At 44.4% G+C, this 23,974-nt stretch overlaps 1 protein-coding gene across 6 annotated transcripts in view; it reads left to right on the plus strand.

Moving 5' to 3' along the window:
* FARP1 (FERM, ARH/RhoGEF and pleckstrin domain protein 1) overlaps window positions 1–23,974 on the plus strand; it is a 303,222-nt gene that overhangs the window by 40,948 nt on the left and 238,300 nt on the right. For 5 of the 6 annotated variants that reach the window (XM_024123132.3, XM_024123133.3, XM_055089686.1 and 2 more), the window contains exon 2: window positions 16,061–16,254. In XM_024123132.3, coding sequence (XP_023978900.1) covers window positions 16,084–16,254 — 171 coding nt within the window. In that variant the 5' untranslated portion in view covers window positions 16,061–16,083. Of the gene's footprint in view, window positions 1–15,600; window positions 15,619–16,060; window positions 16,255–23,974 lie in introns of those variants that run through there. The other variant, XM_055089689.1, reaches the window with a different exon arrangement.

A 23,974-nucleotide genomic window follows, 5' to 3' on the forward strand; every position in this document is an offset into this window, starting at 1 on the left:
CCCTGCCATTTGTCCTTGAGAGAGCCTGACTCTCCTTTCGGCTTCACATGGGGATCCACTTCACGTTGGCTTTTGGACCTTCTCAAAAGAAGACAAATAAAAATTATTTCTAATCTCACCTCCCCGCCCCCGAATCTGTTTTGGTATATCTACTACCAGTTGCTATTCAGTGCTTATATAAATTTAAGAGTATTAATAAAGTTTCAATTTTCAAATGCCTTTTTTGATATCTAGTAGTTGCTATGAGTGATACTATTATTTCCGATTATAATGAATTATAATGAATGAAGTGGCTAGTTTTCCATGGGTTATTCCATCTTAGAATTCCCATTTTAAGTACTACTTATTTATAGTAGCTATCCTTTTTTGTGTCTTTCGTTACTTAGACAGGATTTTATTATGAATTTTTGAGTGCAACTTTCTTTTAAAATGTTTTGCTTGGGCTCAAGTAAAATGAGTTTGGGAGTATAACATTTTTTTAAAAGAAAAGATTGTTTATCTGTTGAAAGTTTTGAAAAATTTCCCAGGCTTATTTATTTATGTAGAGCTGGGGGAGAGGAAAATTCCATGATTATTTTCTGATTTCTCCTTCTTTTTGGTTTCTTCATGTTTTCTGTAACAGATGATATACTTTATTGTTGTTTAATTTTTACTTATTCTTTGTTTGCTTTTGTAGTCTCTCGTCAGCTTCAAAATTCTTTAGATAAAGAGACTGTTCATTCTTCTTGCTTATATTGGTGTAGAGAGTAGTCCATTTTCCTTTCAGTGGGACTTTGGTAGAACATCATTTACTTATATTTTCAATGTTAAAAATATTCTTTGTAGGGCTTCCCTGGTGGCGCAGTGGTTGAGAGTCCGCCTGCTGATGCAGGGGACGCGGGTTCGTGCCCCGGTCCGTGAGGATCCCATATGCCGCGGAGCGGCTGGGCCCGTGAGCCATGGCCGCTGAGCCTGCGCGTCCGGAGCCTGTGCTCCGCAACGGGAGAGGCCATGGCAGTGAGAGGCCCGCGTACCGCAAAAAAAAAAAAAATTCTTTGTAACTTAAAATTTTTCTTTCATTCATTGTCTTTCCATAAAACAGTATTTGAGCTTGCAAATAATTGGTTGAGTTTTGCTTTGTTCTCAAGAATTTTATGCTTTATGATCTGAGAATGTATACCATATACATAGAGCTTCTGTTATAGGTGGATTTTTTGTGTTCCAGCAAAATTGTTTTTATTTGAAAAACTGGAGTATAATATTTTTAAAAAGTATTTTTTTATTTGCCATTTTTTGCTGTCCAGATAGCGTTACTTCTGTCCTTATTTATTGTACTGGGTAGGCTTATATTTCTTTAATTATTGGCTTGTTCGAGTGAGTTATAGAACGCTGATGCCTTCTAGATTTTGGCTGCTACCTGAGTGAGCGCCAGGCACCCCATTTGGGAAACAGAGCTGGTGGCCCCTACTTCTAGGCTATGAGGTAGATGAGGGAGAGCCCAGAAGTGAGGGGTCGGACCAGGGCCTGGCATTCAGCCAAGGGCTCGCTTGACCTCTTGTTTCCCCTTCTCAGTTCTCCAGCTTTTCACAGCTTCTCCCCATACAACTTGCTTCTGCAGGTACCTGCCCCGTGTAGTAGTCAGTCGTGTAGAATTGTGAGTAGTAAGCAAAGTAATGCAAATAAGTACTTAATGAATGGCATGTGTTATTAGGTGAAAGTGCTTTGTGAGAAGACGAAACAATTTGAATGAAAACTTATGTTTCTCAGCAGTTAACAGAAATAGTAGTGCTGTGCCTTAATGTCTCATTTCACAAAGCGACTTGTCCTTTGAGCCGGAGAGTGATCTGGAGCTCATTCCTCAGCCCCACTTCCCTGTCATTGTGTCCCTTTCGTGGCACGCGGATCAAGTCTGGTTTTGTATCTGTTTCTGTTAAGCAGTGTGTTCCACGGGAACGGAGGGTGTGCCGTGGGAGAGGAAGCGTAATCTTAATTTCCCTTTGGGCTTTCTGTAACTTTGCCCAGGAGCATCTGCTGTGTGAATCTCGGTTTCCATCGATGCTCGGCAGTTTTCACTTTTAAGGGTGGTGCCTTTGCCTGCCCTTTCCAAGTTTCTTTAGTTCTGAGAACTTAATTAATTCACGGGTGTTCCATAAATGCTCTAATCCATTGCATGAATAGATGCTTGGAAAAATCCTTGCTCATAGAAGTGAGAAATTATTTAAGACAGTTAAAAAATGCATAATTTAGAACCATAAAAACTGGGCAGCTACATGTAAAAGAATGAAATTAGAACATTTTCTCACACTGTATACAAAAGTAGACTCAATGGATTAAGGACCTAAGTGTAAGACTGGAAACCATAAAACTCCTACAAGAGAACATAGGCAGAGCACTCTTTGACGCAAATCTAACAGTATGTTTTGGATCTGTCTCTAAGGCAAAAGAAACAAAAGCAAAACAAACAAATAGGACCTAATTAACTTAAAAGCTTTTGCATAGCAAAGAAAACCATTGACAAAATGAAAAGACAACCTACGAAATGGGAGAAAATATTTGCAAATGATATGACTGATAAGGGGTTAATATTCCAAACGTACAAACAGCTCATACAATTTAATACCAAAAAACCCAAACTACCCTGTTAAAAAATGGGCAGAAGACCTGAATAGAAATTTTTCCAAGGAAGACATACAGATGACCAACGGGCACATGATAAGATGCTCATATATCATTAATCATTAGAGAAATGCAAATCAAAACCACGATGAGCTATCACCCCACACCTGTCAGAATGGCTGTCATTAAGAAGACCACAAGTAACAAATGTTGATGAGGCTGTGGCTAAAAGGGAACCCTCATACACTGTTGGTGGGAATGTAAATTGGTGCAGCCACTGTGGAAAATAGTATGGAAGTTCCTCAAAAAACTAAAAATGGAACTACCATATGACCCAGCAATTCCGCTCCTGAGTACATATTCAAAGAAAATGAGAACACTAATTGAGAAAGATACATGCACTCCAATGTTCATAGCAGCATTATTTATAATAACCGAGATATGGAAGCAACCTAAGTGCCCATCAACAGATGAATGGATATATATATATATGCACGCGCGCACACACACACACACACAATGGCATACTACTCAGCCATAAAAAAGAATGAAAATTTGCCATTTGAAACAACATGGATGGTCCTGGAGGATATGATGCTTAGTGAAATAAGTCAGACAGAGAAAGACAAATATGTTATCACTTATATGTGGAATCTAAAATATAGAACAAACTGCTGAATAGAACAAAACAGAAAAAGACTCACTGATACAGCGGACAAACTAGTGGTTACCAGTGGGGAGAGGGAAGAGGGGAGGGGCAAGATAGGGGTATGGGATTATGAGGTACAAACTACTATGTATAAAATGAATAAGGTACAGGGATATATTGTACAGCACAGGGAATTATTGGCATTATTTTGTAATAACTTTGAAGGGAGTATAATCTGTATAAATACTGAATCACTATGCTGTATACCTGAAACTAATATAATATTATAAATCAATTATACTTCAATTTTTAAAAAGATAGAAAAAAAGTACACTATACTCTTTATAGGTCTAGTAGTAATTCAGTAAGCATCAGTAGTAAGCATTTTGATTATTTGATGGATTTTCTCCTTTAGTGACCTTAGCAGCTTACATGGGTGATTAGCCTAGTAGCTTGATTGGCTACCTCTGTGCTGGAAAAGGTGAGAAGCTTGGGGGAGACTGTGATTGCATCTAAAATGACTAAGTTGTAAGGAGACTGAATATTGGAGAGGGTGACAAGTTAGAGATTATCTTGTCCAGGAGGGCCCATGGTGAGCAGTGAAGACCAGCCTGTCTGCAGTCTGGTCCCATGTCTGCCACTTTACTAGCTGGGTGACCATGGGAAAATTGACTTAATCTCTTTGCCTTGGTTTCCTCATCTGTAAAAGGGGTCAATAATAGTATCCACCTAATGGTGGTTGTGAGGATTAAATAAATTAGTATTTGCACAGCTCATAGAACAGTGCCTACACGCCTCTAGAAAGGGCTACATAAGTGTTGGTTAAATTAAAATATTAACATATATTTTTCCATATTCTGTGAATGAGAAGCTTAAAATCCAGGAAAGTTAATTTTTACTGTAATTTTACTGTAATTTTACTCAAACATTTCAAAAATTAGGATTAGAACCTGATGGACAATCTGATGGATGGTGTCTAAATCTTTTCCCTTCCAGCAACCCATGGCAAAATGTGCTGTTCATCATCATTAATTTTATTAATGGACAACATTGTTTAATTAAATAGCTTATTTTTTAACCAGGCTGACATTTAAATTCTTCTTTTTTCACAAGGGGTTTCACTCCTTTATTATGTTCCTTTTTTTCTCTTGACATTTCATTATTTTAATTAATAATTAATTCTAGGGGAAGTGTTCCAGAAGGCGATACCGTTTATACCTCTGTTGTATTTTATTGTATCCTTTGGCCTGTAATAATATTGCCTAGTGTATTTCTTGAATAATATTCAAATGGTGAGAGAATTTCACAGTCTATTCTTTAATAGTTTAATAGAAATTGCTTTCCTTTTCCCACCCTGAAGGGAAGCCCTGTCATTTATGATTCATTGGTTTTGGGAAGCTTTAGGAAATGCTTTTTTTTTTTTTCTAAACGTTGTATGAAATAATATCGTTACTCACTCCAAAACAGATGTCAGTAGAATGTTACACAGGATGTAGGACACATTTCAATGTTGCCATTTATTTAAAAAAATATTTATTGGGCCACGTTGGGTCTCAGTTGCGGGGTGCTCGGGCTCTAGAGCGCACGGGCTTAGTTGCCCCACGGCACGCGGGATCTTCGTTCCCGGACCAGGGATTGAACCTGGGGCCTTGGCACTGAAAGCGCCGAGTCCTAACCACTGGACCACCAGGGAATTCCCTGCCAAATTTTTTCTTAAAGCTGCATAGTTTCACCTTGTCTTAAAAACCACAGTGCCTCATCCTGATCCATCAGATGCACCTCCTATGCTTGGCCCTATTATTTCAGGCCGACGGAAACCTGCATCTCACCCACCTTTCTCCTTTTCGCTATTTTCTCACCTCTGTTGGTCTGTATCCACCATGTGCACAGATCCTGGCACTGGGTGGACACTTCCTTACTGAATGCAGAAAGGAACTCCAGCAAGCATGTGTATGTTCTCCATACGTTTCGTTGCCATCTGCCCTCAGGGCTACTTAAAACTGTTAGCCTTTTCCCAAGGACCAGGCGACTTCCTCGGCATTCTCTGTAGCTTTTAAAATTCACACACTACCTATTGTCAGAAATAAACACGTTGCCTTCCACAGTTATCCCTGAGTACCTGCGTTCTACTGCTGGAGAGATGATAACGTCCCATAAAGACGAACCGTACGGTGCCATGTTCCCGCTCTGTGTGCCACGTAGTGCTAAGTGCAGTCGCTGAATTATAGGAGGTCCTTAAAAATGCTTCTGAATGGCGATGATCCCAGTTACTGTGACATCTCAATGATAGTATACTTTAAACAGTCTGTTATTTTCAAGGATGTTGAGTAAGCAGATCCAGTAATAGACTGCACCCTCCTTATGGGTGAGGCAGGGGTTAGGTGCTTGCCACAGGTATTTGGAAAGGCTGACCAGTGTCAATTGGTGACAAAGAGAGAGAGGACCTTCCTTCGTGAGTGGATGAGAGTGCTGTGTGTCAAGTAGAGCGAGCTTGACCACAGCCTAAGAAATGCAGCCTCTGGTTCCACTGCAGCGCTGTTGTTGCGTGGGAACCGAGAGACGCCCCCAGCTGGTCTCTTATCTTCCAGAAGACCACCTTTCTCCTTCCATTTTATTTACCCAGGCCTTTTAATTAGAGGAAAGAATGGAGGGGGAGTTAAAATTTAATTTTGTACTCTCAGAATCACGGAGAAATGGACATGATGAAAATGTGAATCATTGGAGATTTTTTTTTCTGGTTTCCTGTTTTTTTTATTTCTATTGGAGTAAAAGAGCCTTCTCTTCCCAATGCCTTTTACTCCTGTCTCCATCCTGCATGTTTTTGTCTTTGCCTATTTCATGGAGGAAGTAGGTTCTACCAAATCAGCGAAAAGGCAAACAAAAGCGTTGTCTTGGGCTTCCCTGGTGGCGCAGTGGTTGAGAGCCCGCCTATCGATGCAGGGGACGCGGGTTCGTGCCCCGGTCCGGGAGGATCCCACGTGCCGCGGAGCGGCTGGGCCCGTGAGCCATGGCCGCTGAGCCTGCGCGTCCGGAGCCTGCGCTCCGCAGCGGGAGAGGCCGCAGCAGTGAGAGGCCCGCATACCGCAAAACAACAACAAAAACAACAACAACAACAAAAAACTGTTATCTTAAGTCGTTTTTAGAACAAGGATGGAATACAAATGAAAATGTCCTGGGAAAAGGAATGCCACTTTTTCTTGCCAAGAGCTGTTGAAAGAATCAGTCTGGTGCGTGTGTGAAACGTGGTCTTTTCCTCGGTGCAGGTGTCGAGTAAGTGCTTGATTTGTGTCAGGTGGATTTACTTACCTCAGCTGAGCCTCATGGGGGCCCTTGGACGTAAGTGGCAGCGATCTCGGGCCGGAGCTTGAGCTAGGAGCTCCTGGGAGGCTTGTTAAAACCCAGATGCGGGCCCACCCTCCCTGTGCCTTTCTGATTCAGCGGGCCTGCGCGGGGGCGGAGAATTTGCATTTCTAATGAGCTCCCAGGTGGTATTGATGCGGCTGGTTTGCAGCCACATTTTAAGAAGCCCTGCAGGCGGTGGTCAGCTTTCTCTGCGTCTTCCAGGAGACGTGAAGTTCTGCCTGAAGTTCTCGTAGCCCCCGAGTCGGGCGGGCCCTCGCACTATGACAGGAGGAACATGTCATGCTCCCAGGTAATGCAGCCAGGCCCCTCCACGCCCCTCTGGGCTTGGAATTGAGCTCGCAGTGCAAGAAAAGAGGAGACAGACCTGGAAAGCAAGTGGAATATAAGCCCAGTACGAGCAAAATGCCAGGGAGAAGAAAGTAAGGCTTCCCTCCCCCACCCCCAAAGAGTAGATCCGGGAAGGCTTTCTAGAGTCGGTGACGTTAGAGCCGGTAAAGAGGAATATTTTAGGAGGAAGAGGCAACAGCAGCCGCCACAACACTAGGAAAATGCAGCCACGCCGAACAGTTTGGTTACAGGGAGAGAAATCGGGGCAGGTCATTGAAATGCGCCCGGCTGGGAATTTTCACGTTTATGTTGTTATTGATTAGACTCAGGTTTTTGAGTAGAAAAGGGGTGTGGTTGAAACTAGACTTTGGAAATAACCTCTGCGACGTGAGAGGCTTGCTCTTCCGCTCTGAGTTGTCCTTGAAGTACTTCGCAGAGATTTGTTGGGGGGATTTAAGATAGCCTAATTTTTTTCCCACTAGGGTTGGAGAGGAAAGACAGTGAAGAAATATTCTTTATCAGGTTTCCACAGTTCAGTTCTCTTTTCCGTGGCGGGTGAAATGGGGCACCCAACTTCCCAAGAGTTGATATCCTGGTCCCCCTTCTCCCAAATGATCCAGCAGGCCTGACGGTCCCTCGCCTGTTTGAAGTGTCTGGCTGATGGAAAACAGCTGCTCTGCAGTCGCTACTTCGGCTCACAGACTTTTTTTGAAAGAAGTCAATCTATCCGCCCGGATAGCTGTTTTTGAACTTTCTCAAAACCCCTTATCTAAGTACTGTGAAAGGCCAGCCGTGGCCGCCTGTGTCCTGGAGCAGCTGCTGGGCCGCGCGCCTTTCTGGGGCGTCTCCCCCTCCCTGGCCTGTGGCTCCCCGCGGACAGGAGCACAAGGTGGCTTTGTCACCTGGCACCTAAGCTGCAGTGAACAGGCACTGGTGGAGGTTACACCTGCTTTGCCCTTTGCCCTCCTGCGAGTCTCACGTGGTCGATCCTTGTCCCTGCCCGCCCCCCTCCAAACTGGCAAACGCCAGCCCCTCCACCGTCCGCGTGAGGCCCTGGGCGCTCCGGCGGCTCCAGGACCCAGCCCTGTAGCTTCCTACAGATCTACCTCTTGGGCTGCTGCTTCTGTAAATTATTCACTTCCTATGAATTTTCTTAACCTGGAATTTTTCAGTGGCTTACATTTAAAACTGGAAGGAAGACCTCTTGCCAACCTTCTGGCCGTCAGCCTGTTTCGAATGATAATTGTCACCCTTGTTTACTGTGATTGCATCTTAGTTGATTTCATGCTTTAAAGGAGACCGGGGTGGACAGCAGGAATCTGTCCTTTTAGAAAATGAAAATTTTAAAATTGTCTTAATTATTTTCTGAATGGTACAAATTTTTTTTTTTTTTTTTTGCGGTACGCGGGCCTCTCACTGCTGCGGCCTCTCCCGTTGCGGAGCACAGGCTCCGGACGCGCAGGCCCAGCGGCCATGGCTCACGGGCCCAGCCGCTCCGCGGCCTGTGGGATCTCCCCGGACCGGGGCACGAACCCGCGTCCCCCGCATCGGCAGGCGGACTCTCAACCACTGCGCCACCAGGGAAGCCCCGGTACAAAATTCTAAAGGTCCCCAGAAGCGTGCAGTGGAAAGCAGCTCTCAGAGCCGCCTCGGTGCTGTCTGCGACCATGTCTCAGCGGAGCCAGCTCTCCCCCCTCTGCCCTCCCAAGAATATTCATGTGTGTGTCCACTTACATATCGTATATTTAATGTGTAATTTACATATCACACCTTTGGCCTCTTTTCAGTTTAAAGGATTTTCGTAAATTTACAGACTTGTGTGACCGTCACCACAATCTAGTTTTGGAACGTTTCCATCACCTCCCAAAAGATCTCTGTCCCTCAGGCCCTTTGCTGTCAGTCCCAGCTGCTACCCCGACCCAAACGACTTTCTCTTTAGATTTGCCTTGTCTGGATATTTTCATATAAGTAGGATCATATGCCATGGAGTCCTTTGCATCTGGCTTCTTTCACTTAGCAAAATGTTTTGGGGGCTCATCCACTTGTACCGTGTATCTGCACTTCATTTCCTTTTAATGATGAATAAGAATAGTCCCTTGTATGGATATACCACATTTTGTTTATCCATTCACTGGATGATGAACATTCGGATTATTTCCACTTGTTGACTGTTTTTAGCTCTAAACATCTCCATACACACAGTCTTTGTGAAGACATACATTCTCCTCTGTCTTGGGGAGACACCTAGGAGTGTAATAGCTCAGTCACCAGGGGAACCCAGTTGCTGGGTTGTATGCTAAATTTATGATTAAATTTTAAGAAACTTCCCCAATATTATCCAAAGTCTGCACCTTTTTGTATTCCCACCAGCCGTCAGCAATGTATGAGAAATTCCTTTTTTTTTTCCCATTCTCGGGAATGGGACAGTCCCACTGTCCATTATAGTGGGTGTGGAATATTATCTCATTGTGGATGTGATTTGCATTTCCTAGTGAGGGACAGTGGTGAACATATTTTCATGTGCTTATTAACCACTTGTATATCTCTGGAGATTTAAATTCTCTTTTTATTATCAGTTTTAAAACATATGGTAACAGTTAACTTAAGGCCTCTCACCATCTCATCTCCTTCCCCTGCCAATATTTTAATTATTTCTACATTGTCAGGAATTATAATATTCTGCAGCTATTACAGTGATTTTGGCCTTCCTCTTACAGTATAAATGGATTTAAAGTTTACCAATAATGGTTTTCCCTTGTTTCACCACTTAGCCTCTTGTTTTGCTGTTTATCCTTTAGTAGCTTCTCCCAGAAGGGCTTGAGTTCTTGACTATTTTAAATGTTTCAATGAAAATTCAGCTAGATTCCATGTTCCGATTCATCTTTTATTTCTTGGAGGAAAGTTTGGTCACTTAAACATTGAATGTGTGTTATCGAATGCAAGTCTGTGTGCCCAATACACAGTAAGGCCACATAAACTGAACCGTCGGAGTTTGTAGCAGAGAAAGGTTTATTGCAGGGCCGAGCAAGGAGAATGGGTGGCTCACGCCCCCAAACCCCCAAACTTCCCGAAGGGTTTCAGCAAAGCATTCTTAAAGGCCAGATGAGGGAGGGGGGATAGCAGGGTATGTGATCATCTTGTGCACAATTCTCTGATTGGTTGATGGTGAGGTCACAGGGTGGTTAACTTTATCAATCCTTAGGCACCACTAGGTCTGGGGGCCACTCACCAAGTAGTTAATTCCTTCCATTTGGTGGTGGTTTTTAGCAACTGAAAAACTCAGCAAAGATGCCTGAGATACTATTATCTGGGTACTTCACAGAAGAGCTACAGCAGAGGATATGGGGGAGTCGTCTGTCCCAGGCAGGCCCCATAGGGTCCTGCTCGGTTACAAATGTTGCTGTGGAGTCTGAACTTTTGTCCTCTCATTTTTTTTTTTTTTTGAACTATTTGCCTAGATGCCCAAATAATTCCTTCTTAATTTTTGAAGATGAGTGATGACACGGGAAACTTCCAGGTGTTCATCATTTTAGTTATTTCTGGGATATGATGTGTTCATTTATTATGGAGAATCTTTTATTTCTGAAATGTCTTCTTGAATTATCCCTTAAATTTTTTTTCTTGTTCCATTGAGGTTTTTTTTGTTTGTTTGTTTATGGACACCTATTATGGGTGTGTTGGATTTCTTTTTTTTGTTTTCCATATTTATCATTTTTCTGTTCTAAATCTTTTGCTTGCTTTTCTCCATCTTTCCCCTCCAGACTCTCATATTTTCACCAGTGTGTATTTCCTTTTAGCTACTTCCATTTGGTGATTGTTAAAGCGGCCCAGACGGACTAAGACAAAGTGCCATAAACAGGAAAACAACAAATTTATTTCTCACAGTCCTGGAGGCTGGAGAATCCAAGATCAAGGGCCAGTGGATTTGGTGTCTAGACCCACTTCCTGGTTCATAGATGGCAGTCTTGTGTGTTACTTTTCCTCACATGATGGAAGGGACAAGAGAGTTATCTGGATGCTTTTCATAAGGACGCTAATCCCATTCAGGAGGGCTCCACCCTCACCATCCAATCACCTCCTGAAGGCCCTGCCTCCAGATACCATCACATTGGGGATTAAGTTTCAGTGTATGAACTTGGGGGTGACACAAACATTCATTCTATAGTAGTGACTTTTTTTTCGGCTGTGCCACGTGGCATGTGGGATCTTAGTTCCCCAACCAGAGATTGAACCCGTGCGCCCTGCAGTGGAAGTGTGGAGTCTTAACCACTGGACCTCCAGGGAAGTCCCAGTAGTGACGTTTTTATTCATTCTTTTTTTCCACCCTGAGGTCTGCCCTCATGCTTTATTTCCTTCTCATGCTTCCCTGAATTCTTGTAAATCCTCTTCTGTTTTTGTAGATGGAATCAGTTATTTCTTTGTTTTGTTAATTTATGACTGTGTTTGGGCAAAATTTTCATCTGTTGCATATAACATTACTTTGGTGGGTGTTTTTCATCTGTCATTCATTTTCATTTTCCTCTATTTGCAGCATCTTTGTAAAGGTCCTTTTTTGTTATTAGATGAATTCTTTATGGGCTAGCTATTCACAGGAGCTTCACGTGAGCAGGAGACAGGCCCATGTCACATGCCAGTGGGGATGCTTGTGACCTGAGGGTGTGTGTGTGTGTGTGTGTGTGTGTGTGTGTGTGTGTGTGTGTGTGTGTGTATATATATGTATGTAATCCTTTCAACCTTATTTCTCTCTAGCTTGCTGAGACTGGTTCCTGCTAATATGTCTTACCTGTGTGGTTTCTCATTCAGTTTGACCTTTCCTGCTTCCTGAAATCTCCTACCACACTGTGTCCAGGGAAGCTCTTAGTGCTACCTGCATGTCTGTTGCCCTTCTTTTCAGAAAGTTATTGCTGGATATCCTACTTATTTGGGGAGCATGGCTCTGGCAGGCATGGGCTCTCCAAGAATTTTCCTTCTCTGTCTGACCTTCACTGCAGTTTGGCAACTGTTGCTCATGTTTCGTGGTTCAAAGCTACAGATGTCTTCCAGGTTCCTCTGGGAGGGAGTTAGCATTTTTGTGTGTGTTTTCCTTATTGCTTTTGGGTGAATTCCAAGAGGAAGTCTTTAAGCCAAGAGACTATAACAAGACAATTCTAGTTTTTTATCTTTTCTTGGCCTCTTAAATTTTTTACTGCTTTTTTGTTGTAGTCATTAATTTCGTTTTAACTAACTTTTCAAATAGATCTAAAGAAGAAAGTAGTTTCACAAACAGCTCTTTACTTTTAGGTCTGGAATGATCATGTTAGTAATAACGTGCTACAAGGAAAGAAATATTAATCTTTTTTACCTTGACTCTTTCTTAAGGAATTCAGAAGTTGGAGGAAGTTATGGAGGTAACGTTGGAATAGAGCATGGATTGCTATTTAGAAACAGGAGGCTTTTAGGTTTGTTAGATATGTGATGTAGAAGGCTGTGTTTTATTACTGGATTCACCAGTTTTGCTATCCAGCGTCGGTTATGGTTACCCATTCATGACTTGACAGTGTTCCTCAGATATTCCCTTGACATTCTTAGGCTGCTCCGCTCAGAACTCTTGGCTGGATTTATGTTTGAGTTAAACAGCACTTTCCATGAACAGTAACAATCTGCCTGCAAGTATAAAAACAAAAAGTGTGACATGCTTTGTTGAAATGTTAATATCCAGAAGTAGAAAAAATATAGGCATGAGATCATTTGAAGACTAAAAAGAGATGAAGTTAAGGTACCAAATATCTGTTAATCACTAGCTCAATTTAATTTTTAAATGCCAAGCTGTTAAAAATCACAATATTCTTCTGGGCATCTTGGGCCAGACTGGAGAGAAAGGGTTCCATTTAGAGGATGAGAGTCTTGCTCTTTGCTTAGGTAGGACAAAGAGAAAATGTGTTTAGAGCACCTTTTTTTTTTTTTTTTTTCTTTCCAGTTAGAGCACCTTTAAGGTGGGGTGACATGAGAGAATAAACCCTGTCCTCCCTGCTGTCGGCTCCCTGGATGGGCGTCAGAGCCACAGCCAGACCTACTCCTCAACTCAGAGCAAGAAGAGGCCAAGTGGTCAGGCCCAGCATCAGTGATTGAGGACAGGGCCTGTCCATTCTGATGGAGTGCAGGGAGGAGAAGGTGGGGTTGGAGGCGAGCAGTGGAGGATGCTTCCAGAGGCAGGGAGGGATCAACACCAAAGTAGGAATGAGTGCAAAGAGGAGGCTGGCAATGGGGAAGGCAAACTGGACTGATGTCAAAGCTTTTTTGGGCACTCGTGTTTATTTTTAACCATGAGACTATGAATAGAAAACATATAAGGGAATAGTTCTGCCTGGTTTGTGAAGATTATTTTAAACGCAATGATGCCATAGTTAATTAGCTCTATACCAGCCATATTTGATTCATTGAACAAATGTAGGTGATCTGTTTTTCACTTTGGTGTAAAGCATTGTAGATGAGCAAAGTCTAGTTGTGTCTTAAGACCAAGAGATGATTAAGCAAAAGATAATCACATAATCGAACAGATTGGAATTAGGTTCTTTAAAAAAAAAAAAAAAAAAGAAAAGAAAAAGCTTATTGGGGGAGAGATCAGAAAGGTACTTACTTGTATACCAGACCTGTGAGATCATAGATGGACATTCAAGAAAGAAGGAGTAGTTCTCAAAAGGCTGGTCCTTAACTAACATGGTGACACAGAAGTCCAATCTCAAAGAATTGCATAGGAACGAATAATAATCTCTTAACAGGCTTTGGTGGAAAGTTGGTGGGGAAAGTGAGTGCGGGAGAAATAAGTAGTAAATGGTGTTTCCTGGGTGGTGGTCAGGCCCTCTCCCTTTTCAGTCAAAGGGTGTGTCTTTTTAGGCCAGCGTGGTTTGATCCAATGATCCATCTTATTGAGGTGACTCCATAGTTTCTGCTCTGCTGACCTCAGGGCCAGCCCTCTGTCACGGGGAGAATGTTCGAGGTTTCACTGAGAGGAAGGGGAGGTACCCATATGGAATTTGGTGGGAAACTTCTGGGAAGGAACCTGACTGACCCTTCAGGAGAAGGAAGAGCCTTGGTCAAGAAGAACCTACAAAATGAGGCTCACAAACTGGATGTTTTTCCCTGAAGAAAAGAGCTGAAGAGTGACTCGTAAGATGCAGCTCTGAGGTCTATACCTCACACCACAGGTGACCCTTGAGTACCCCTTCCGTGACTTTCTTTGTCACTGAGACAAAGGGTCATTCTTTCTCTGCCTCTTCTCCATCAGCCCTTGTGTGAATTTACTGCCATAACAAAGTCCCACAGGCTGGGTGTCTTAACAGAGATTTATTTTCTCACAGTTCTAGAGGCCGGAAGTTTAGATCAAGGTGTTGGCAGGGTTGGTTTCTCCTGAGGCCTCTCTCCTCGGCTTGCAGACGGCCACCTTCTCCCTGTGTCCTCACATGGCTTTTCCTCTGTGCGTCCCTGGTGTCTCTTTGTGTGTTCAAATTTCCTCCTCTTATAAGGACACCAGTCAGATTGGATTAGGGCCCATCTTAACCACTGTTTTAAATTGGTCACCTCTTTTAAGACCCTATCTCCAAATGCCATCACATTCTGAGTTACATGGGGTTAGTGCTCCAAGGTAAGAATACTGGGGGACACAGTTCAGTCCATAACAACCCCCATGGCTGGGCATGTTTGTTCTTTCTGCTTTTTCATTGCCATGTACTCCCCGCCACCCCTTTCACATTCACTCTCACCCTGGCTTTCACTTCTACAGCGAGATGGACCCTGAACCCAAACCCAGCTCCACCTCCACCACAGCCTGCTGGATATCCTTTTATAACCTTCAGTGTGTCCCAGTCACACACACACCTTCCCCTCCCACTTCTTCCCTTCTGCCCTGATTTAAAACTTTCTGGTCACTGTTATACTTTAATCTCCTTCTTCTCAGTAGCTAACCATTTACAACACCGGGTTAATTTTTCCATAAAAGTGGGTTTTATTGCATCATCTTTTTATTGCCATCGCCACTGTTCAAGCTGTCCCCTCGAGCTCAAATTGTTGCCTTTGCTTTGTAACTGGACTCCCCCAGCCCCTGCCAGCCCGTCTCTTTTTCCAGCGCATTAGTATATATCATCTTCACATTCATTTTTCTCAAGTTCTACTTTTGTTGTGTCATTATTCTTATTCAGTGACTCCCTACAGGGTGAAGACCATATTTCTTAGGCATTTGATGTCCTTTGCGGTCTGATTCCAACCTAGTTTCCAAATGGATCTTTAACTCTGCAGCATTGATTCTCACTTGTCTTCCTAAATGCCTCCTGATTTCTGTCCCATAGCTTTCTTGATGCCGTTCTACTTCCCTGGAATTCCTTCTCCTTGTGTGTTCCTTTCTCCTTCCAAGCAGTACCCAACATTTGAGACTCAGTTGAGTTCAGTTCCTACCTTCTGCATGATGGAGAAGATAACTTTGTCGATACTGTAATGTGTAGAATGGTTCCCTGGGAGAAGGGGAACAACTGGGGGAGGGTGGCAGGAAAGAAATTAATTAGGAGGAAAAGAAGAAATCGAGAGAAAAGACCCTACCTAACGTCACCTGGGTTTGTGTGAGTGTGTGTGTTTCGTTTCCTCAACCAGATTATAAACTCGGGAGCTACAGGATACGTTTTATCTATTTATCTTGATAATGGCCACATTACTTGGTAGGTTCCGCGATCCATAAAAGGTAACTAATGGCTGCTAATGATATGGATTAGGCACTGCTCATTATCTTCCCAGCAGACCGCAAGTGTGTGAAAAGTGGTGCCTAGCTCATGGTAGACCCTGACTAATAATATGTAGAACACAACTGAATCTATCGTATTAAGAGCTGACTGTAAAACTAGAAAAGGATAAACTATGTAAAAGTATGCAGAAGGATAAAATATGCACAAATATTTGCATGCCTTGAGTGGCTGAAGGTGACGCTGTGTGTGAATGAGCCGAACGCTCATCAGCTCGTGTGATTCCTGCACGGTGGGCGGGGGGGGCTGGCCATCTTGGGGTTCGGGGACGTGGCCACAGTGACGGACAGAGGTGACCGGTGTTACTGAGGTGGCCTCACCGAGTCTCCTGATGTGTTTGTCTTCTCTCTGCTTCCCGCAGGCATCATATAATCTGCCCTCATCATGGGAGAAATAGAGCAGAGGCCAACTCCAGGATCGAGACTGGGGGCCCCGGAGAATTCGGGGATCAGTACCTTGGAACAGGGACAGAAGCCTCCCCCCACGCCTTCAGGAAAACTCATGTCCGTCAGAATCCAGATGCTGGATGACACCCAGGAGGCCTTTGAAGTTCCGGTAAGTTGGGGGCAGCCTTCGGCACGGGGAGGCTCATGTCGTTGCTGCGTCGCGGTGACGCGAGGTGGCAGGTCTGTGTGTCCGCCCGGCCTCGCCGTGCTCCTCTGGAGCGTTCTGGTCCCGAGCTGCCGGTTTTTGGATTTATGCGTGGACCGCGCCCAGTGATATCAGTGGGTGTGTCATTTGAATTTTACTCTGATTTTCCGTACTCAAGTAGATATCTGTGTGCATATGCCTAGGTATGTATTACTTATATATTTGAATTGGAGGGAACTGTGGTCTGCGTCTGCTCATTACAAGCAGTTCCTGTCACCGTCGACGCATGTGTGCGAGCACCCCGTTTCCCTAGGTTACTGGCATGAAAGTGCCGAGAAAACCATCAAAGACCTGAATGGGTATTCGGACGTCAGAGGAGTCGCCGAGCATGTTTGTGGGTGGGGAGTCGGGGTGCGGAAGAACCCTGATCCCAGCCCCCAGGGTGGCAGCCCTAGAAGTGAAGAGGCCCCATCCCAGGGGCGGACCAGAGGGGTGTCCAGGAGCCGGGCAGAGAAGAAGGAACGGCACCCTTGGCCTTGTCCCTCAGCTAGAGCTGCATACCCCCGTGGTTCTGGTGTTTTCCTCAGAGCCCCTGCCCCGTGGCCCCTTGCCTTCCCTCATCCTCCTCCCCAGCCTCCTCCTGAAATCCGACTGCTGCTAGCGGTTCGGGAACCAATTAGTTATGTGCAGATGGAGGATTTGTTCCCGTGGCAGGGAGAGTGCAGACCTGTGTGTCCACCTCTGTAGAACTCTGACTGCACTCTCCTCAAGAATTAATTAGCGCCCGGAGAACTCACAGCACACTTTGGCTGTTTTCTGTGTTCTCCCTTGGGTACTACACCCACATCTCCCATGGCTTGTGTGTGGGGGGTGGAAAGGAAGTAACTCTTGAATTCCAGACAGCCAAACTGTAAGCACACTTTGGGAACATAACCTGTTTTTAAAGTGGAGACGATCCATCTATTATTCCCGATGGCTCGAGCGACTAAAATTTAACAGTTGGCATTCACGTCTGCAGCTCAGCATTTCATGGTTTATGTGATATGATTCACTAAGTCATATTCATTTCAAAGACTGTTGTTCAGAGGGTGTGAATTACCATTAAGTGTCTCCGGGAAGATAAACCTCAGAAAAGCTATGTTTAAACCTGCCAATTTATTGCACATTGCAAACAACCTTTGTATCTTTCTAATTTACTTGTGGAATTCCTGTCTCTTCAAGGACTTGAACTTCTTCATATTCTGAGGCACAAAGCCGTTGCTAATCTGCTGAAATTGTAAAAATAGATTGAGGGGCACACCTGCCAGCCTGGTAGAGTCAGCCCTTCTGCAACATGTCCCAGCCTCCTCTCCTCCCCCCCCCCGCCCCCGCCGCACCCCACATCCCTCCCGCACCCCGCCTCCTTTCTCTTCATTGCCAGACTGGTTTGGTGAGGTATTTCATTTCAGTGTTTCCTCTTTGGTACTGCTAAGGACTTCTGAGCCCAAGTCTCTAGCAAAGCATTCTTTTTTTTTTTTTTAACATCTTTATTGGAGTATAATTGCTTTACAATGGTGTGTTAGTTTCTGCTGTAGAACAAACTGAATCAGCTATACATATACATATATCCCCATATCTCCTCCCTCTTGCGTCTCCCTCCCACCCTCCCTATCCCACCCCTCTAGGTGGTCACAAAGCATGGAGCTGATCTACCTGTGCTATGCAGCTGCTTCCCAGTAGCTATCTATTTTACATTTGGTAGTGTATATATTTCTCCTTCTGACTTACTTCACTCTGTATGACAGACTCCAGGTCTATCCACCTCATTACAAATAACTCAGTTTCATTTCTTTTTATGGCTGAGTAATATTCCATTGTATATATGTGCCACATCTTCTTTATCCATTCATCTGTTGATGGACACTTAGGTTGCTTCCATGTCCTGGCTATTGTAAATAGAGCTGCAGTGAACATTGTGGTACATGACTCTTTTTGAATTATGGTTTTCTCAGGGTATATGCCCAGTAGTGGGATTGCTGGGTCTTATGGTAGTTCTATTTTTAGTTTTTTAAGGAACCTCCATACTGTTCTCCATAGTGGCTGTATCAGTTTACGTTGGTGTTTCTGTATGTGGTTTGGACTGAGGGCCAGCAAATGCTGCTGTTGTGTGCACAAGCTACAGGAAGCATTGTACTGTATTCACTTGCAGTTCTTGTTTGCCTGAACCAAAGGATGTCAAAACTCCGGTCCTAGCTACTACTTAGCTAGGAACTATGTAGGAACTCCCTGCCTAAGAAATAGGAATAGAAGTGTGTTTGCATCTTTTAAAAATGATTTTACTTGATAATTTCTGTTGTTTGTGCTTTGCATTTGTAACTCCTCTGCCTGGAAGGTTTCTCACACCACCCCCTTCCCGCATAAACTCCTATGCATCCTTAGAGGTCCTATCTGTTTTACCCAGATGCCAGCTTCTTGAGGCAGTGGCTGGGGGCGTTTTATTCCCCCATTTCAGACCTCTTTGCTCATACATCTGTCGGGGTGGAGCTGGACCACTGAGATTCAAATCCCAGCTTCGTCTACTGATGCATTAATCACCTTGGGCAAGGTACTTAATCTCTCTGTATCTCAGTTTTCTCCTCTGTAAAATGAGGCTAATCATAAACCCTAGCTCATTTTATGAGAATAAAAGAGTTGATACAAATAAAGGAACAACTCTTGACACATACTAAGAGCTTGGACCATAATATGATTAGTGGTACCAGTGGGCATTTGCCGCTTCACTGCTGGCTTCTCGGGGCTGGGACCTTGCCTTACTGTCTCATCCCCAGCACCTTGCACAGCGCCTGGCATATAGTAGGTGCTCATTAAGTGTTTGCTGACTGAATATTAGGAGTAGACTGAATCTTACAAGTAGAATTAATGCTGTTGTTAGTTTTTCACATGCTTCATCCATTCATGTTTAATTTTTATTTTTGGAGTTGAGTCAGAATGTTCCTTCTCAACCCATGGGCAACAGATGTTTTCCATAACTGCCTGTAGAAAGGCAGCAATCAGCATTTTTATTGACTAAGCTGATTCTAAATTGCTACCTTGTGGTCTTTAAGAACAGAATCAGCCAGGTCTCTGCACAGCTGGGAAGCATCAGGCTGGCTGTGGTGACTCAGCCGCCGTGCTTGGGATTGGAGCAGAGGGACGCAGGATCACAAGAGACCCGGCTCCCCATAAGTGCTTTAAACCTTGCTCCAAGACTTTCTGCTGGGAATTCATCAAGGCCAAGTGTCTGAGCCTGGAAGTGTCCCCTTAGCCCACTCGTGCTCCCCCCTCAGATTGGGCACCCCACAAGGATGAACTCTCCTCGCTGATCCAGATTCATCACACACATGGGGCAGGCGCTCGGCCAGAAGTCGTTACAGTTTCCCTTGGGGGACATTCTTCCATGAACCACAGCTTTCCTTGGGGGATTGAGTTTCCTGGGCCTTTCCTAAGACTTTTGTTTTAGAGGATGGATGAAAGCAAAGTCATCATGTGAGAATGCATGTTCTCTAAACACTTCCTGGCACAGATAACCACACCAGTCTTCCTCATTTCTTATAGCCTTGAGTGAAGTCTTATGAAAGAGTTCGATCCTTTGAAAAGCGTGAGCATCAGACTTTTCTACGCCATGGCTAGTTCTACCGCCACCTTTGCTCTTGAACGTGGACCGTCTTTTTAGGTATTTCTTCCTCTACAGAGTTGAAAGTTCAAAAGTAATATTTATAGTAAATTCTGACGGGGCGTTTTATCATCTTTATGTGGAAAAGGCTGTGCAGATAAGCCCCAGCCTGTGGTTTGTGATATATGCAGCTTTCCCTTCCAACCGGAGATTATACATCGAGGTGACTTGTGTGGGTCTGAAAGGGTTAAATGACTCCCTCCACCCCCACCCCCGCCAGGACCATCCCCCTTGACGGTTCCTGAGAAGGTTTCATGTGTCCTGTCCTCACGACCCCGCTGGTAAACACATGCTGTTCCCGCTGACGTTTGTAGGGTGAAGCAGATGGCGTCTTCCCCAAGTGTTTATTCAGTTTATGTGTTTTCATTAGCAAGGCCACTCTAGCAAGAGTGGAGAAGAGCAGAGGAAATGGAGCCACGTTTTGCCGCTTTTGAGCAGCCCTGGTGAAAACGCTTGGGAGAGGTGCTCACAGGAGATGCGGAGACGCCTGGCCTTTGTTGCGGAGCGAGCGGGCGTGGCCTGGTGCAGGTGCAGAGCGCTCCGTGTCAGCCCCAGCCGTCCCGGGGAGTAATCCTCGCGCCCTCTGTTTGTGTCTTGTCGTTGCTTTACTCAGAAGCCGTCACAGCTCCCAGCTGCCTGAGGATAAAGTATGGATTTCTTAGTCTGGGGAGGCTGGGAGGGAGCTCGGCCCTTCCTGGAGGGCCCGCTGCAGATGGCTGAGCTGCTCCAGCTACTTGGTTGTTATTTCCCACCGCTGTCCTGGCTTGGTTCATCCTGTGCGTTAGCATCTCAAGCCAGAAAATTCTCTTACCTGTTTACATGCTTAGTTTCGGCCTCCCACAGGTAGCATGGGACCTCTGTGGAGGCACGGCCTCTTTTGTTCTTGTTTATCATCAGATTCTACACCTCAGCAGTGCCTGGACCCAGCCGATGCCATAACCTATGACCGACCGCCCACACCTCTGTTCAGTCACTTGCCTCTCGCAAGTGAGGAAAGGTGGCTGGCGCTGTCATCTCTGTAAGATGAGGGAACCCTTGGGGAGTGCTTCGAGTCACTTCATCACATTTGCACAGTGTTGGGATAGGACTGGGATTAGAACCCGGCCCTCATGACCCCAACATCGTCCGCCTTCCCCGACCCCGAGCTGCCGCTTCTAATAAGATCCGCGGGCTTCCACTGTCTTGCCCTATTGGCTCTTTTCAAACTTGCCTCCAAGGCTCCCAGACGGAAGGCACCACAGCCTCATCTTGGGGCTGCTCTGGTTCTTTTTCCATTTCTAAACACCGGCCAACATCCACTAATACATTTGTCAAGATCACCTCAACCGTCCAAGCCTCCCCCGTGGCTCTTGCTGGGGGCCATCTCTCTCTTCTTGTAGTACTTGTTATGCAGTACCTCTAATTAGACTCACAGGCTCTAATCTTGCTTCTCTCCCTAATTAGTTCCCTTATGACCCTGCTGTGACTTGGTTTCCTTGTTTGCAAAATGAGGTGTTTGGTCCAGATGATACTACAGGCTTTTTTTTCTCCCTTTCTTTTTTTGGAAGTCAGCACCTTGTGTTGACATCTTTGTTGATGAATTACCTTTCCATGACTGTATTTGTTAATTCCCCAGGCAAGTGGTAAACTCTTTCAGAAAAGGGATTTTTAATCTTAAAAAAAACACATAATTCTAAAAGCCTCCTCAGAGATAGTAGTTGCTGTGTAACTAGTAAGCGCTCAAACCAAAGTGGTTGGGCTTCCCTGGTGGTGCCAGTGGTTGCGAGTCCGCCTGCCGATGCGGGGGACGCGGGATCGTGCCCCGGTCCGGGAGGATCCCACATGCCGCGGAGCGGCTGGGCCCGTGAGCCATGGCCGCTGGGCCTGCGCGTCCGGAGCCTGTGCTCCGCAATGGGAGAGGCCACAGCAGTGAGAGGCCCGCGTACTGCAAAAAAACAAAAACAAAAACAAAAAAACCCAGTGTGGTCAGGGTGAATCAGCAGACGGTATACAATATGTTGCTTATGGAGCATCCGGAAACGTTAAGATATTTTGTGTGTGTGTGTGTGTGTGTGTTGGTGGGAGGTGGGGTAACTTACATAAATCTCACTAAACTAAATTGGGCCAAACTTTTCTCCACTTGAAAATTGTAGGTAGAAGATGGAAAGAAATCAGATATTTTCTAGGCAACACATTATTAGCAGGAAGCAAACAAGTTTGTTGAAAACAGGCATCTAAAATTTTTAAGAAAAATAATTAGGTTGCACGTCATAATAAAAGACTCCAAAGGGTTTTTTTTTTTTAGGGAGGGCAAAACTGCCTATGTTACCTCAGACCTAATTAGGAGTCTCACACGGTCAGCCCATAAATGATTAAACATTTATTTCATTTTCTTACATTTTGAAATGAAGCAGTCGTTTAATTTCTTTAATTTTCACTGAAGCCTGGGCTTGACGTCAGTCGAGGGCTTCTTCCTCCAAGTGCTTTGTGGTTCTGCAAAAGGTCGTAAATGGTTAGAGAATTTGAAAACTGTCTTCATAGGCTTGCGCTCAGAAAAAAGGACGTAGCAGAAGTTTGTCTTTTTAAAAAGCTCTGCGTGTCCTTTTGGGGACCCCCCAGTTTACATCGGGGAAAGCTGAGGCTGATGGCTTGGAGCTGGCCTTGTGTCACTCATAGAAAAGCGTGGTCCTTTTCTCTGTCTTTGTCTTATTTTGAATGATTTTGTTTCCCGTTTTAATTTCTATTTCAGCCATCTTAGAGACGATGCCTTTTTGGATAAGCCACTAAATGTCTTTTTTTTTTTTTCTCCCCAAAGAGGTGGAATGTACATTTAACCAAGATCTTGGGGGGAAATATATCTTCCTTTTTAATATGTGCTCTGCTTCTCAATTCCCCTGGAATCGCAAGTGTCCGGCAGTGGGGTTATTCCTTGCAGTTGATTGGATTATATGATCTTCGAAGGCAGGTGTGCGCTCAGGGGTCCTTTATTTTTTTCTTTTGCGTAAAGTGCACGTAGGAGGTGATGGTGGTGATACCGAGACCTAAATAAAATTTAATTGACCATTTAAACCAGAAGGGAGATGTGTGTGCCCAGAGCTCCATTAACTGCCCCTTAAGCAGCTGTAGTTTGAACCAGAATGAGGGGAAGGAATTTCACAAGTTCACTCAGCTTTTTAAAAATGAGTCCATATTTCTTTCCCCTTATCAGTGTTTCTTTTGGCTCCTATTATTAGCAGAGTTTCTGAAAGAGTATTTATGTCCACTCCGCTTTGCATGGTCCTTTCTGTGTTTTATTTAACTTGAATGATAAATGGTCCGTCTGGGTCTGGTCTCATGATGTTAAATTTAAGGGCTATTTTAATAGATAAAAAAAATTTTTTTTCATAATTCATTTCAGTGGAATACTGTTAGCCTCCCTTTCTAGGTCCTTAGAAGCAAAGAGTAGAACTTAAATGTTGGCCCGAAATGTTTGTGTGCCCCTTTCAACTTCACTGTAGACCCTTGATCAAAGTCATTTCTGAGGCTCTGACACGATGGCAGGAATTCTGTAACAGCTGTTTGCTATTTTCTCCCTGAAAAGTCTCTCAGTAGAAACTAATAAATAAAAGGAATAAACTGTAATTGAGAATGTCTGTATCAGACATTAAAGTGGGCCAGTATTCTGGGGAAACGTAGCGAGTTTGAGAAGCTGCTGCTTTTCCTCCCCTCTTTTGAGTGGAGATAATAAATTGTCTGAATTATAAAAACAGAGTGGTTAAAGGGGTAAGTCCAGGGCCGTGCATCCAGGCTTCAAGGCTTACTAGCTGGGTGGCTCTGGGTGAGAAGATAACCACTCTCAACCCGTGTCCTTGTCTCTGAATCCAGGGAACACGTGCTTCATGGGGCTGAGGTGCAGCTCACGTGAAATACCTTCTGAGAAAACACCTCTCAGAGTCCTGGATGCAGATGAGTTTCTCCTTCAAAGCGAGTCTCTTTTCCTTCCTTTCACACTAAGCTTTACTCTCCTTCTTGTTC

This window comes from Physeter macrocephalus, chromosome 13, assembly GCF_002837175.3.
Source record: "Physeter macrocephalus isolate SW-GA chromosome 13, ASM283717v5, whole genome shotgun sequence".
NCBI lineage: Eukaryota > Metazoa > Chordata > Mammalia > Artiodactyla > Physeteridae > Physeter > Physeter macrocephalus.